The sequence below is a fragment of the Neopelma chrysocephalum genome, unplaced genomic scaffold (genome assembly GCF_003984885.1).
Source record: "Neopelma chrysocephalum unplaced genomic scaffold, ASM398488v2 Primary Assembly neopelma1_43, whole genome shotgun sequence".
In the NCBI taxonomy this organism is placed as follows: Eukaryota; Metazoa; Chordata; class Aves; order Passeriformes; family Pipridae; genus Neopelma; species Neopelma chrysocephalum.
Genome location: NW_020897702.1, coordinates 21905687 through 21921788, shown reverse-complemented (window position 1 = coordinate 21921788; position 16102 = coordinate 21905687). Strand labels below are relative to the sequence as shown.

At 46.3% G+C, this 16102-nt stretch overlaps 2 protein-coding genes across 4 annotated transcripts in view; one reads left to right on the top strand and one right to left on the bottom strand.

Moving 5' to 3' along the window:
• The window catches only part of USP35 (ubiquitin specific peptidase 35), a 28407-nt gene extending 26604 nt beyond the window's left edge, over window positions 1–1803 (top strand). For both annotated transcript variants that reach the window (XM_027677574.1, XM_027677573.1), the window contains exon 11: window positions 211–1803. In XM_027677574.1, coding sequence (XP_027533375.1) covers window positions 211–381 — 171 coding nt within the window. In that variant the 3' untranslated portion in view covers window positions 382–1803. The remainder of the gene's footprint in view (window positions 1–210) is intronic.
• A 2921-nt stretch (window positions 1804–4724) lies between these two features.
• GAB2 (GRB2 associated binding protein 2) overlaps window positions 4725–16102 on the bottom strand; it is a 92023-nt gene continuing 80645 nt past the window's right edge. Inside the window, exons 6-10 of one of the 2 annotated variants that reach the window (XM_027677572.1) lie at window positions 15214–15496; window positions 14131–14221; window positions 12700–12802; window positions 11722–11847; window positions 4725–9552 (exon numbers count right to left, since the gene is read on the bottom strand). In XM_027677572.1, coding sequence (XP_027533373.1) covers window positions 9409–9552; window positions 11722–11847; window positions 12700–12802; window positions 14131–14221; window positions 15214–15496 — 747 coding nt within the window. In that variant the 3' untranslated portion in view covers window positions 4725–9408. The remainder of the gene's footprint in view (window positions 9553–11721; window positions 11848–12699; window positions 12803–14130; window positions 14222–15213; window positions 15497–16102) is intronic. The other variant, XR_003533314.1, reaches the window with a different exon arrangement.

The window sequence follows — 16102 nt, the reverse complement described above, 5'->3', positions numbered from 1 at the left end:
ATCACTGGAGCAATGCAATGCTTTGCTGCATCCTTCTCACTGAACTCCAGAGATGAGCACATGGCCTTCACATCCCAGTTTAATTTGGAGGAGGCTCCCAAGGGTAAGCAAACAGGCTCCTGGCTCCTCAGGGATGGTGGGAGCATCCTCCCACCTGGGTCCTTCAGTTGCTGATATCCTTGTGGCTTTTTCCCCCCTTCTTTCTCCCAGGAACAGGAAAAAGAAGCGAGGAACAGAGCCGCCTACATTTCTGCCTTGCCAAAATCCCCGCTGTGGTGGAGAGACTTGGACAAGGACAAGGATGATGACAGCTCATCAGGGGGCTGCAGCCCAGCAGCAGGTGGGGGCGGATCCGGCTCCTTTCATGGACTCGTCTTCTAGCCAACGGGCTAAACCAGATAGGCAGTGTCCGTGGAGCCAACCTGAAGCCAGAGGCTCCTCTTCCTTACCCTGATGACAGGGAGCATCTCAGAAGAGGATTTAAGAAACATTTCAATGAAAAAGGACTCAGGGGCTGATTTGGAGGCATCTGGAGGGTCTTGCTGCTTCCTATGCACTTGGTCTTCATGCCTTAACGTACCTAAGCTAATGCAATGAGCAGCTGCCAACAGCTCGGAAAAGTGCCCTTTTGCTTCAGCGTAGCCATGCCTTGCTTGCTGTGAGCCATGCCACTAGCCTGGGGAGGGACAGGGATAGGCTTGGGGAGGAAGACAGACCCAGAGGGGCCCCAGGGATGGAGATGTCCCATGCCCATCCCATCTGCAGACCTTCCCATGGCGCTAAGTTTGTTTTGGGGGGACCTCTGCTCACTTATTTCTTTTTAATGTGGTTTTGAGAACCCACCTTGACACACCTTTAAAGGTAGAGAAGGGCTGAAAAGTCTGAAAACTGCCAAGCATCTAATGTAGCAATGCTGATCTGTGAGGCAGTGAACTTGCAAGCCTGCTTGGTCACAGCAAGCAGTGGCAGGCTGACCAGAGGGGCTTTATGCTGCATTGCAAGGCATCCAGAAAAGACTGAAGGGCACAAATCCCTCCAGCCAAGAGAGATTGACCTGAACCAGTTGGGGGTTCTGGACTCCAGTGAAGACCCGGTGTGTTACTAGTGACCTCTGGATACCATCAGTGTGCACGTCAGGCCCAGACACACAGCTGTTTTTCCAGATGTGTCTTTAGGACTTAGTTAGCCTCTTTCTGCTGCTGTCATTTGATGGCTTTCTGGGCTGTATCTGCCCTTTAAAATTTGGGCTTTTCTTTGGGATACCCTGCACTGAGCAGCACATGACAGAGCTCCCCTAAACTCACTAGCTATTTTTTTAGAAAAAATGCTGATTTGCAAGGAGAGGAGCCCAACTAGATATATTATATCAACTCAATATAAATACATACTATGTAAACCAATGTATTATATAAATCAGTAATGGGACAGGGGCTGATTTTGGTGACAGGTGGCCAGCTCAAGCCCCAGGCAGCACATCTACAGGACCACAGCTCCCTCCCATCTCCCTCCCCAGCTGTTGTCCCCAGCCTGCTCCTCCCTCATGCCTGTAGTAGCGATATCTCCAGCTCAAGTGGCAGAGACTTGTGCCTTAGGTCCTAAGTGCAGGGCCTAATTCTGACCATAGGGTATTGCATTGGGAATATTGTTTTGCTGTGGAGGAAAAGGCAAAGCGTAGACATTGCTATGGATAATGTGAGCAGAAAGTCTGCTAGAGAGGACACTTGGGATCAAATCTGTGATGTGTACTATCGTATTCTTTTATTGCCTTTCCTATATATAAATAAACAAAATTAAGTAATTCAATGTAGAGACTTAGTGTCTTATTGCAGTACTCACAACTATTGGCCTGATGGGTCAAAAAAGAGATGGGAAAGCTGATGCAAGATGAGCATCCAACCTCACAGATGTGGACAATTCTGCAGAGGGGTGGCTCAGAAGAGGAGAGCAGGCAGAGTTGGAATGGGGATCCCAGGCCACAGTTGGGTGCCTTCCAACAGAAGATCACAATTCTAATAGTGGGGTCTTGCAGATGAGCAGCGGAATGTGTTTGTTGCCTTTAAGTCAGCTATACTCAAGGCAGTGCTAAGGGGGAATAAATATGGACCCAAAGCTTAAGTTTCACAGAAAGTACAGTGTTTCCTGGTTTTATTAATAGACTTCTATTTACCTCCTGTTCAAAGAGGCTGCCAAAAGTTTTCCTGTTGCTGTTGTGCTAGCTCCTTTCTTTCTACCGGAGTGTCACCTGGAGGCATTTTCTGGGCCGTGTGCTGTAAGGTGCTTTTGTAGTAGACTGTCTTTCCTTGATGAGACCCTAATCTAAATGATGAAGGCAGATAGTCAAACCAACATGGAAAATGGAGAGGCTCTATCATAGTCATGCTCTTCGCTGAACAGGTCTTTTTTTCCCCCAAGGTATTCTGAGATGAGCAGAGGCCAACAGCATGCAGTGCTCACCACGGAGAGCAACCTGGAGAGTTTCAATGGTGTAATGAGATTGTTTGGTTTAGTCCCTGTTCATTTCCTGTAATTATTAACATTGGACTTAGCTTTTGGACTCAGCCAATCCCACTATGTCATTGATGAAGATACTAAATAGTATTGGCCCCAGTATGGATCCTTGAGGGACACCACTCATTGCTGACTTCCATTTGGACACTGAGTCATTGACTGTAACTCTTCTGATGCAGCCATCCAGCCAATTCCTTATTCATCTAACGGTCCAGCCATTCATCAAACCCACCTCTTCCCAATTCATGGGTAAGAATGTTATAGGGGACCATATTAAAGGCCTTACAGAACTCCAGTATAGCATGAGTATGGTATATTACTATATGCTACAACAAGTATAGTATATATTGTATTACTAGTGTTAGTAATGCCAGTGATATTTGCATATTGTATATTGATAAAGTACATGCTATAGTATATGTGATAGTATGGCCTGTAGTATCTGTCACACATGCCTCTGGTCAAGGAGAACCCAGAGGGGAGTCCTCAGCTCTTGGTTTGGGATCCCAGATGTGCTGCAAATGTGAGGTGATACTACTCTTGTCTAAAAAGGGTGTTACAGGGGCTGTGCTTATGGACATATCTTTCCACAGTTGGTTTTTTTTTTAGAAAAAGTATATATAAGTGCCTTGAAGGAGAAGGTTGAACTTTTAACTCTGGGGAAAGAATCTGTCCTTGTGCTTATGTTCTATGGGTGATTTGGGGCTCACAGATGTCGAGCTGCTGATGGGTGCGGAAGGCAGCACTTGTCCTTACTCTGCACACACTAAAGCAGACATATAGTAGGAAATTCAATTTAACAGCTGAAAAACACATGGTTTGGGTTCTGGTATCAGAAAACCCCCTAGCTGCATCCTAAAGGTCCTCATTACCCAGACAGGACAACTAGAAGCTGTAGGAGACTCATGGTGACATGCTGAGAAGATGTTCTGAAAGCTTTAAAGGTGCTACATAATTGAACTTGATCTGCTCTTCTCATGAATTCCCCCCCTTCTCTCCCCACTCTGATCCATGCTGGGAATCACCAGTGAGAGATGTCTTTTTATTATCATTCTTTTATTTTCCCATTGCTTTCCTGTTGCATATACAGTACTTAAAAATGAGATCACCTTCACATCAGGCATGTACCATGTTTATTAACAGCAAAAAAAGTATTATCTATGCTTCACTCAAGACCGATTTACAGGATAAATAATTGTTTCAAATTACCTTTAAAAAAACCAAATGACAAAACCCCGAAGAATAAATTAATAACTTAAGTGATTAGCTGTCCACAGTGATTTGAAAACTTAATAACCATTCAAACAGTGACACCACAAGAAGACACATACTGTACAGTTTGCCACAAATTACTCTTTTCCTTCCTTCTACAAATGGAAATCAAAAAATTAAAAATACTCCTCTTTAAGAACAGTCATAGGCTTTGAAACACACAAAACGTCCCTGCGAATTGGCTGCCAATGCAACAGCTTCACAGCCGGGGCTCCGACCCCTCCTCGCAGCAGGTTAAGAGACAAATGGAGAAAACTACCCTAATTTGGCTGCGTCTGTTCCCACACAATGATGCCCAAAGTCAGTGGGGACATGCTGACTTTGCCAAGGGCTGGGTTGAGTGGGATATAACTACTCTAAAGGTTTGATCCTAACCCTATGGAACTCATCAACAGGCTCCCTGTGGAGCCCAAGGTCCTGCTCCCTTCGTCTCTCTGTGACATGCTTCAACCACCACGTCCAAAGGGACCAGCTGGCCATGGGTTGGAAGGGGGATAGCTGTTTGGTGACACCTTGCTACATATCAACTACTGAATTAACAACCCGATCAACAGTACAACACTAGGAGTTGTGAACAAGGAGATAAAATTGTGACTACAATGATGGGACACCAAGGAGAAATCATGACCAAAAGGTGCATATCTCTACCTGCAAGAACCTCATTAACAGCTACAAGATCATTGCATCCATGTGGGCAGGTTGGGCAGAGAAGAGAGGCACACAGAGTCATCAGGGGCCTATTGGTTTATTGGCCCTTGTGAGTTGATGCTGGACTGGTCCCTCTGATTTTCTTGACAGTTCTTTGATGTCCATGCATGTTCTCTGGCTGGTGTCAGGGGTTAGGCTTTGCTCTTCCCCCTTCCCATTACAAGTAGGGCTTCTCCATAATCACAGCCCCACTGTACCCATCTCATCCAGCCAGCATCCCTTCAATGGGGCACATAGTGTGGTTGAGTGTCAACTTTTACATAGAATGGAACTATTATATCATCAGGTGGGAAAACATCAACACAATGCAAGCATAACTTGAGAAAACCATTCTCTTAGTCACCTCCTAGGCCAGAAAGATCGGATAGGACCTGGGAACTATTTTAACATCTTCCTACTAAAGTCTACACCACATAAGACCTAGGCATAGCTCTACCCCTCCCAAGGAGCCATGATCAATGGATAGCCAAAACAAGCCAATTCTTCCTGGTATGCTCAAAGGACTGGGATGCCAGGTGTAGGAGCTGGCATGGAGCTACTGAGGGTTCTGGGTCAGTCTCTAGCATAAAAAATTTATAGGTTCAAGCTGTCTTCCAGTTGCTTGGACTGTGTGTTTGTGTCCTGGATAACTTGGTCTGGGCCAGCCAGCCCTTTCCCAGGTGCAAGGGATGGCCCCAGTATGCATTAGTTCCTCTCACTGGTGCGTATGGCCTTAGAGGTTGAGCTGTTTTCTTTGACAGTTGGCTTCATGGCTTCACAGAAGAAGTGGCCCTGTCCCAGTTTTGGATGTCATAGGGCTCTAAGCAACACTTTTGGCCCCTTCCCTCACATGGAGGAGTCTCCACTCAACCCCAGCAGCACAGGATCTCAGGGTGGAAGAGATGTCTCTAGTCTCACCCCTTGCTCCAAGCAGGGTCAGCTATGGGGTTGATCCAGAGTGGTCCTGAAAAGCTCCAAGAATGAAGATGGTACTTCGTAGGACAACCCTGTGAAGCCATGGCACTGCTGCCCCACGAACAGCTCATGGGAGCCCCACAGCAAGGTGTCTCCCAGCACATACTGGTCCCCACCACATTTCTTGTAGGGCTTCTCCTGCCCATCTCAGAGCTGGGTGAATGGACCAGAGATCCCTGAAAGCCAGAGCACTGAGGCATCACATTGTCAGGCACTCACCCACTGAGAATGAAATGCCCTGGGTAAGTCCCGAGAGTGGTGGGAGCTCCCCTCCCACCAGTGCATGGCTTTCACTGGGCAAAAGCCCACAAATCTCTATATACCTGACTCGAGACTCATGCCAAAGGAGTACATGGTGAGGACTAAGACTTAAGCCATGCTGGCAAACTCCCCTGCCTTCTCTCCTTCCAACCACATTTCCCCATACATCAGCCTTGTCAGTGGCTGGTGGCCCAGTGTCCAAATCTATCCTAGTTAGCCCCCATCAACCCAAGCCTTAGCTACCTTTTGGTTCTGGCTCTGTATTTAGCCTTATCTGCCAGACTCTCAGCTTTGCCCTGGCAAAGTCTGCATTCACACGTATTTTCTTTCTCCAACTTGAGACTAAGCCTAAGCCTGGCATCCATTTAGAGCTAGAAATGTATTTCATACTAAACACTCAAATGTCAGTTCAGAGCAAATCAACTCCAAGACAGCTCACAGAACTCACCAGACAGAAGAACTGTGAGAACTGTGAGCGGCAGTTGCAGACTTACAGCAAGGGATACATACTTTTGGAGACTTTTGCCTTTAAACCCAACAGCTTAGAAATTTTAAAGCTTGGGGAAAGCTTTGAGCCATGGTGCTTCATAAAAAGTAAATAATTGAGGTCATGATGCTTGTCCTGCCACACACATGCAAACATATCCCTTTTCTAAATGGGACCATAGAGCTGTAGAGCAGGCTCTGACGTGAAGGCTCAAGCCATTTTCATTGCAATTAAAATGAATAATTTGCAATGTTCTCAGCTTCCAAAAATACCTATTTCTAACAAAAGAGTCAGTCATACTTGAGCATCCAAGTATAGAGTGGATGTGATAAACTCAATGCCTTCAGGACAAAGTTCTTGGCAGTCCGTGTAATTAAAGCAGCTGCTTTTCAATATGGTTTAAGACTAAATACTGCACAAACATTAATCATCAGGGACTGCTGCAATCAGCTCAGCAATCGTTACAGATGACTATTTCCACTGAAGCCATTGATTACTTAACAGCTTTCAGGAGGGGTTGATACAGTCACGTCTATAAGGCATAGAGTCTGTGGGCTGCTACTCAGTTTGGAGGTGCTGTTTGCTTGGTGCATAGCAGGGGAAAAAATTGGAGAAACTTATCTATTTCTGTGAAAACACAGACTTCACTGCAAAGCAGAGAGGGACGAGCAACCAGCAGTTGTAAAATAGCTACTTTTGGGCTGTTTTGGTCCTTGGTCTGCCAAATGCAATGGGCCAGTTACTGGTGATGCTCATGAGAGCAAATCATTTAAACAGGGGGTCTGAGCCTGGGAAAAGTGCTATCCCATGCCAGTGCTTGCCCTGTGAACAAATACAGACACTTGTGAAACATGGAGAAAAAAAAGGCCTCTCCAGTATCACAAAAGGCCTTTTCCATCTTAATTAACACTTTGGATTATATGGGAGAGTGGGCACTGGATGCATCTAGTCCCAGTGCAGAAGCATAGGGGACCCACTCAGCAAACTGCATCCAAACCCATTGTGTTTCAATCAAACCTACTGTTTTTCAAGCCCCTGCACCATCAGAAATAACTACTGCTGCTGCCTCCACCTTGCCTGCCCACTTCCATGGTACCGAGATGCAGTGATGACAGGGGTGATAGAAATACAGAGCACTGTACTCTAGTCTTCATTTTGTCATCTCACCAGGCAAGTGTGCAAGCCCCCAACAGGAGGCAGTGGCCCTTAAAGGCTGTAACACACTCCCTGACCTTCAGAAAGCATCTGACTGTGCTAAATCTTCCCCTTTGGGTTTTTTTTTCCTTCTAGTGATTATTATTTTACCATGAGCATTAGAATATTTGTTTCATTATTTCTGTAAAAGCCCAACACTTCAATGCCCTAAATGGGTTGTCAGACCTTTTCCATTAACATCCTTCCCTTTCATGGCATGCAAGAAGAAAATACAAAATGGTGTTGGAAGTTCAAAAGTTATTTTACCAGCATACCCTTAAGTGACTGGTATCCCATCCCTGTGTGGGTCACGTCCGGCCCTTTCCAAACTCAAACCAAGATTAAACAAATGTGTTAACACTTAAGCATTAATAATCAATATAACTTGATGGTGTTGGTGGAACACAAAGCTCATGATACTGGGAGAGGTTCAGCTTGCAGAAAGAACAGCTCCAACTATTTAATAAATATTATTACCTCATCTTTCTAATGTTTCCTTCATTTGGCTCTCGGTTTGCAGTCAACCTGTTTATTCGTGTCAGCGCTTGCTGTCTGGCAATCAGGCTGCTCCATGGTAATCATAAGTTCTTCCTGTTTTCATGAGATCATGAATTATTATCTCTGCATTAAACTGTCTCATCCTTCTTGTCTCTCTGTGTCCAGCAGCTGCCTGGAGAGTGATCTCAAAGCCTGGATGTGTTAAGGATGCTGGCAAGGGGCAACAGCAGATTCCCACCCATAATTAGAGCGTAGGGTTGTTAATGTCAGCAAGCCCCGTTTCTGTGAACATTGCTGAAGATGAGGAGAAAACAGTCCAGCCTTTTGGACCCTCCACAAACCAAACAAAATGCTATGTTAAAGCTAATATTGAAACACCTTGCCCTGACTGTCCTGACCAGCCTCTTCCCAAGCCTGTGACCTCACCATCAACCAACATTTCAGTTACTCTTCTTTCTTCCAAGAAACATTCCACCAGACTTCCTCACTCTAGACCAACCTCTGCATCTGCCTTCTCCCAGTCCTTGCAGCAGCCTTCCACTCCCTTCTTGTCACTCATCCTTACAACAGTCTAGATACACAGGGTCTCCTGAGCCTCCCTGCACCCCTCAGAGCTTCTCACAATGGCCACAGATGTAGGACTCTCACTATATGAACTTCTTTTGGTGCCACAAAGGGCAAATTTTGGTTCTTGGGATCAGATTCACAGGAATTGACTTCAGATAGGCAGCGGGTCAGGGCTTAAATTCTACCTTCCAAAGCCAATCTCTCCAGCCCACTGACTTTGAGAGATGCTGGAAAATATCAACAGAAGACACCCCAACAAACTTGTGTGAGCATGTGCCAGCATGTTTGTGTGTGTATGATAGGGCAAGTCCTGGGCTTCTAAGTCAGATCAATGGGACAGAGTGGATACTCTTCAAGCTCCTGAAAGTTAACAACCCCGACCAAAACCACAGGGGCTGTCTGACCAGGAGGAGAACAGCCTTCAGAGGTTCTGAGCATATTATTTACAAGAGATCAGACAACAAAAGTGATTTCAAAAGGAATGGTTCTTGCTAAGTTTTGGGATTGGGAGGAGGCAGAGAAGAGGACAACCATAAGGAGTGGAGAATCAGAGCTGGGGAATGATGTCACATGGGAGATGCTGCAAACCTGCATGGCATGGTTTGAGGTATGGTATGGAAGAAGACAGGGAGAGATGATGCAGTGTTAGCACATACAAGGTGGCTTGATAGCTGTAAGCAAAAGATGTGTAGGGTGAAGCCTGGTATTGCTAAATAGAAGTTCCTGGATAGTGCATCCAGCAGCTAAAGCACAAAACTAGCCACCGAACATAGTTGGTCTTTATCACTGGCAAACAGTATCCGCCAAGTCTTCCCCTGAAATTAAGTTTTGTTTTGTTTTAAGAGAAAAAAAAATAATGAGACCCCCTTCCCTCCACAGAGAAGTCTTAGAAATCCAGCCCAAGCGGAGCTGGGGAAAACCGACAGGATATTGGCCTGTTTTGATGCCTGCTGCAGGCACTACTGCTTCACGCTCTTGGCAGGCTCCGAGGACTGCCGCACATCAGTCCACTCCTGCATGGTGCTCTGCAGCGCCTGTGTCTTCTCCTTGTCCACTTGCACGTAATCAACCTTCTCATCTGAGGCGACCGACGAGGTGGAGGGCTGTGGGGAGGAGAAACAGGGTCACTCATCAGCTCCCTGCTCGTCCCCCTTGCTCCTTCCTGCGGCAGCACTGAGGGTGCCACAAGTCCACCAGCACCATTCCTGCTTTCTTGCAGACTCCATAGCTCATCACCCTCCCTCTAACCTCCCAAAGAGTCTTGGATGAAAGATTTCAGTCTGCTCTGCCTCTTGCTGGCATGAGACTGTGGTGCAGTGGAAGGGCAGAAACATCACCTGGGTCTTTACCTTCCCATAAACTCTGGGACATAGATGTTTGGTTGCAATTTTGTTCTCTAACTGCTGATATTGCAAATTCAGCCTTACATTTTGCTCATTTTTTTGTAAAGAACTCAAGAACTCTTACAGATACACATAAAAATCCCAGCTCCATCCCTTTTAGCATTGCTGATTCTACTCACCTATGGCACTAACTCATTTTCACTCTCAAACAGATATGTATGCAGGTTCACCCCGGAGACATGTTAAAGAAGAAGGAGATACTTTTTACCATAGTTTCTGGGGTCCTGGAGCTTTTTCTGCCTCTACAAGCATTTCAGAGGACCTCCATCTGCTTGCAACTGGACCAGATAATGTTTTTAAGTGGTCTAAAATCACTTCTACAGGATGGGATATAATTTAAATGGGTAGTACTTGCAAAAATATTGCTGGGCAGACAGAAACCATCAAGGGACAACTGTCAAATAATAAAAAGATTTAACCAGTGGGATGCTTTCCCTAGGAAACAAGGTGGTGTTTGAGAAAGTGAGGCCAGCTCACAAGTGGTTGCCACAAAGGTTTATACAATCCCTGTCCTCCACTGTCCCCTCACTCAGGTGCTACTTTGTTTGAGTCAGTCTCTCCTTCCCCCTTCAAGTTTGCTCAGGATGGCATACAGCAGGACCTGCCTTTGTTCCCTGCCCAGCCCACTCTGTCACCTCTGGGTGTCTTCTTCATCTTGGTATATGGCCTTGCATGTGAAACCTCCACGAGACTTTTAGGTCTCGTTTATCACCTCAGGAGACATAGCTTCCTTTGGATATGTGGATGACCTGAGATACTTCATTGCCCTGTTTTCCTATGATTTGCTTTAAGATGGTGTTGTTTCCCCTGTGCATGAACCTGGAGAAAAATCACCAACATCTGTGTCTTTAGGAGCTCCCCTCTCCACATTTCCATATGACACTTGACAGAAGTATCCCATTCCTGACCCATCTTCTCCCCACAGCTCTTCCTAATCAATGGCTTGATTAGCTCAACATTATTTAACTTTTAAAGGTCAGGGGGTTTTTTTGAAAGCAGTTTTTACTTTTCCTGCCCAAATGACACCCTTTGAAAGCACCTGACTGGCAGCAGACAGATTCCCAGCATTTTCTGAATAAGGTCCTGAAAGTATTTCAGATACTTTCAGGTGGAAAACCCAAGTCTAGTTTTGGAGGATGTGTTGCTCTGAAGGAGGAAAAAAAATTCTGGTATTTCTTGGGGATACCTCCTGACAGCTTTTGAATACAATCTCCAGCTGAATTTCTGGTCTCATCAGCATCCCTGAACCCCTGCACATCTATGTTTATGGTGACACTTCCAGCAGGGCTACAGACATGCAAGAGACATTGAGTATGACCTAGAGTAAATACAGCAGTGGGTTATAGAATGGTTTGTGTTGGAAGGGACCTTAAAGATCATCTAGTTTCAACCACGCCATGGGCAGGGACACCTTCCACTAGAACAGGTTGCTCAAAGCCCCATCCAACCTGGCCTTGCACACTTTCAGGGATGGGCCATCCACAGCTTCTCAGGGCATCTTGTGCTAGTGCCTCACCACAGTAAAAAATTTCTGCCTAATATCTAATCTAAATCTACCCTCTATCTGTTTGGAGCCATTCCCCCTTGTCCTATTACTCCATGCCTTTGTCAAAAGTCCCTCTCCAGCTCTCCTGCAGCCCCTTTAGGTACTGGAATGAGCTCTAAGTTCTCCCTGGAGCCAATTTTTTATCCAGGCTGAACAATTCCACCTCTCTCAACCTGTCTTCACAGCAGAGGTGCTCCAGCTCTCTGATCATGAGAGACTCTTGAGACCATGGTCCAGGGCTTTGGACCATGCTACAGTCAATATGCATAGAACTCCTTAAAAATGCATCACTTTTAATCAGAAGTTTAGGAAATCCCCCATACCTTTCTGTGTGGCCCTGGTGAGCTTGGCTGGAAGTCCAGGGCCAAGTAATCCACACTCCCCGAACTCTTTTTAGGCGCTGGGCTGTTGGTACCACTAGGAACAGGAGAAGCAGAAATGGGATTTTGCTAATGCAGGGAAGAGACAGGAGAGATAATGAGGATTAAAATGGGAATAAAGAAAAAAGGGAATTAACACAAATCTGGCAGCAAAGCGCCTTGGTGGCACTTTATTAATAAAGAGCCTGGATATTTGGTCACCCACCTCTGGGACCAGGGTGTGTAGAACTGCTGGGGGACTACATATGTTGCATGTTGTGCTAACAAATATTTCAAGCTCATGTCCTTGATTTCATGTATTGGAGCAGTTCTTCTGCCTTTGTGCTGATTTTATTCACATGCCTAACAACAGATGTGGGCTTTAGCACGTCCCAGGAACCACACCTCAGTGAGGCCAGGCCAGCTCTGAGATCTTCGCTAATCACAACCATGCTACACAGAGCGCTGATTTCCTCTACCCCACGAGTTACGTAACCTCAAAAATATGCTTAAATCAGCAGCTCCACCAAGAGAGACAAAATCCCCTCCCTGTAAGCAGTGCCGCTCCCTGTTGCTGCTCTGATAGCCCCTGCCCTCCACACAAATATGATGTCTGTAGATATTAGGGGGAAAAAAAATTGAAAAAAATCAACTTCAATTAGGAAAATACACCCTGACAGTTCTTATACATTTTTATCCCCTCTTAATTCCTGGCAAAGTAGGTGATATATGTTTCTGCTCTCATATACATTTAAAACCCCAATGGGACATGTCATTTTCAGAAAGAAGCACACTGTTTTGTGCATGCAGGGATATATGTCAGGATGGACATCACACAGCCCTATCTGAGGACTTCCATGTTATGAGCTAGGAATGCACTTGCAGAGCTGCGGAATATGTATGTCCTGCCAGGACCATCTATCTTAGCTGTGGGGCCCTTACCATCGCCACATAGTTCTCCTCGCTGTCTCCCGAGTCAGTGCTGGTGATGCTCTGGGAAGAGACAGGGCGACAGTACTGCAGAGAGCCCGCGTTGAACGTCTGGCTGTAAGGACAAGGGTCGATGTGTTATCCATGGTGGCAGGGGCTGCTTGTTTATTGCCAAGAAGGGCAGCTTCTGATGCCTATAAACATTACCATGCTCCAGTCTGGGGACTGGGCATGAAGAAGAGCTGGTGGCATTGAGGTTCTCCAACCCATCCTTTCCATGAGTTGCAAATCACTGGGTTTGGTCTTCCCATTTCTTTTCTTTCTACAATTTTTTGCTTGCTATGTACCTGTAACTCTTCTGCTATCACCTACACAAACCAGGCTCCATGAACTCTTTTATCTCACAGGAAACATTTAGTTGTGGAGGATGCAGGGCCAGCCTTGGTGAAGCCTCTCACCTCCAGCCTTATCACAGCTACATGATTTGTTTACTGTACAGGGCCCTATCCAAATTTTTTGCTGGAAAACAAATCCTCCAAGGAATTGTCTTGCTTTCAATTGGCCAAATCTAATTATACCAAACAAAATAATGAAATCAGTGTCTGGCATTAAAGCGTGTGTCTTAAAAAGCTATTCGTTGCCTTTCAGTAAAGCAGGGTCATATGATTAGCTGATAAGGGAGAAATCCATTAGCTTCTCCAGGGTCGGACGTCTTGTCAATCAAACCCTGCTCGCCGCTTCCCAGTGCAGTGATTTCAGCATACAGCGCTCATGCCCTGCAGTCAGTCTCCACACAATCCAATTTATTAGAGAAGTCATAGCAGCCAAGCTTTGCTTCTGCCTTTCACTGGACAACATCAGACCGTGAATTAGCAGCAGAGCTGAAATTGTGCAAATCCTGTTATTTTTGGCCGGCAGACATAGCTCTGAAGAGCTTTGGTTTAATTTTGCAGACTTCCTTCGGGCTAGGCTTTGCTTTCAAGGCAATCAAAGCACGTCTTGGTAGACCCCAAGAGTGTCACCCTGTGTTTTGAGACTACAGTGGGGTTTTTGAGGGGATAGCTGGATGTGAAATTATGCCCCACACCCCCAGTGTGGCTGAGTTGGTGTGGCTCAGCTGGGTCATGAGTTGTGGTGGACCACAGGTCCCATGTCAGAGCCATAGCTCTCCAGTTGTCAGATCCCAGAAACAGGAAATGTCTTCAAGGAATCTTAATTAGCTGCTCAGCCACATGCTGGGCTCAGCCACATGCTGGGCTCAGCCACATGCTGGACTTTCATGTGAAATCCCAACCTAAATCATTTTATCTTTCTGCCACCAGCTGTGATGCAGGGAACCTATGGCAGAGGCGACAGACTGGCTACACATGGACACCAGTGAGAGCAAGACCAGACAGCTGCTGTTGAATCAGAGCAAGAATTCATCCCCCAACCATTACTCACGTTGGCCTGGACCAGGATTTTGTGACTGGCGATTTGAAGGGAAGCTCATCGATGACAGTGTTGTTCCTCAGGTCCAATGGTGATGGCTTTGCTGGGGGAGAGAAAAGCCTTTATTCAGAGGCAGCATGTTCCTAGAATTCAGCATCCATGACTGGCATGAGAGGGTCCCCAAAAAATGGTTGATTACTTCCCATTCTGCTAATCAGCCAACCAGCCATCTTGCTGATGACAAATATCCCCAGTCAAAACCCCTGCACTCATTTATGCCAGGAGAGAAAACAGTGAATTTCTCCCTCTGACCCACAGCCCTGAAGTGGATGGGTGGTCCCAAAAGGGGAGTGCGCCTCCCAGGAAATGAAGATCTGCTAAAAATGCCCAAACACCAGAGTATAAACCCATTCATCAGGGATCTGTGAAAACCCACGAGATGGGGACAAGACCAGACTCTGCCAACCCTGAGCTACCTTCGTCTGGAGTGTTTTCCCATAGGGAATGGGAAAGGGCATCTGCGGTAACATCAAAGCTCTTCTCATCATGGATGATTCATTAGGTGGAAGAGAAGAGTGCTATGCTCCAGCCCCAGCCCTTCATCAGAGTGTTGATGGGGTTAGGTGTGGACACCCTAATGATGAAAGCCCTCCTCCTTAGGATCTCCTTGGTGACCTGCCAGGCAAGGGGCTGGGAGGGAATTGGAGGATACTGGCAAAGCCCTGAAGGAAGAACTGCATAGAACGAACCAGTAGGAAACAGCAGGAAAATCTGAGTCATCTGTACATAACACTAAGATTTTGGGGTGGAGCATTGGGAGGGGTGCAGGCAAAGGGGGTGAGATCCTGTCTGTGACATATATCTCCTGTACAGGCCTGGAAGGGCTTGAGATGGGCTGTTCAAGCACCACGAAAGTTGCATTTGTACTATAAGGCTCCTGAAAGATGAAGAGGATGGGGGAGATCTGAAGGTCTGACTGTGCTGGCAGTAGCAAAATGCACCCCATGCAGAACTGTGCACAAGATGACAGATGTAGTCTGAGGTATGAGAAGAATAAAAGGATTCCTGTAAAGATTTTCCCACAACCATTCCTACCTTTCCGGTCGGGTTTGAGGTTGCGGTTTACTGGTGGGGGCTGGATTTCACTCAGTCGTCTGTGACACTGCACCATAGCTCCTCCTTTATGCACAGGAAGGGTGGCTGAGGACAACCCCACCAGGTCAAAGTGATGCGGCCCAGGGCTCATGGGGATGTAGAGGTTTTGGGCATTGTCGTTGGCTTTCTCGGCATGGATTAGGGGCGAGGAACCAGGGTTCATGGGAACGTAGTTGTCCTCGGAGTCGGTACTGTGGGAGCGGGCCACTGCTGCCTTGGCTTGCTGTGGGACAAGTGGGAGGATGTGCTGTAAGTATCAGACTCTGCTCAACCCCATCCCACTAAAAACCCTTCATTTTGTCATAAATGAATACACATCTGAGGGGGGAACTGCTCTGAAACCTAAGCACAGAGGGAATGGATGGTCTGTCCCCACCTTGGCTATCAGTTTGCCCTGAGAGGGTCTACCTTCTCTGTTTCCAAGACATTGCAACATCCTAAGTTTTGAGAAAGGTCTTCATCGCCCAGACTTGAGCATCTTCTCATGATCAGAGTGAGCTGCAGAAACATGCTTAACCTGGAAAGCCTTTCTTGCCTGGGCTCTGATCATGACTAAAATGCAATATGAAAGGCTGCTTTAATGTAATTTCCAGCTCAGGAAATCTTAGAAAGTGCACAAAAGAGGCTGTTCTGGCAATGTGTCAAAATTTAACTCAGAAGCATCCAAGGCTTTAAGGAAGAAGTCAAACTCCTAGGCACTTTTTTTTTGGGCCAAAGCTCCAGGAAGATACACTGTGTGGAAGCAAAGCTCTGCCTGCGGTGCTGGGTTAGGTCCATCTGTCACTCCATCTGTTCCCTGCAGGCCACCATGATTTTAACTGAAATCATT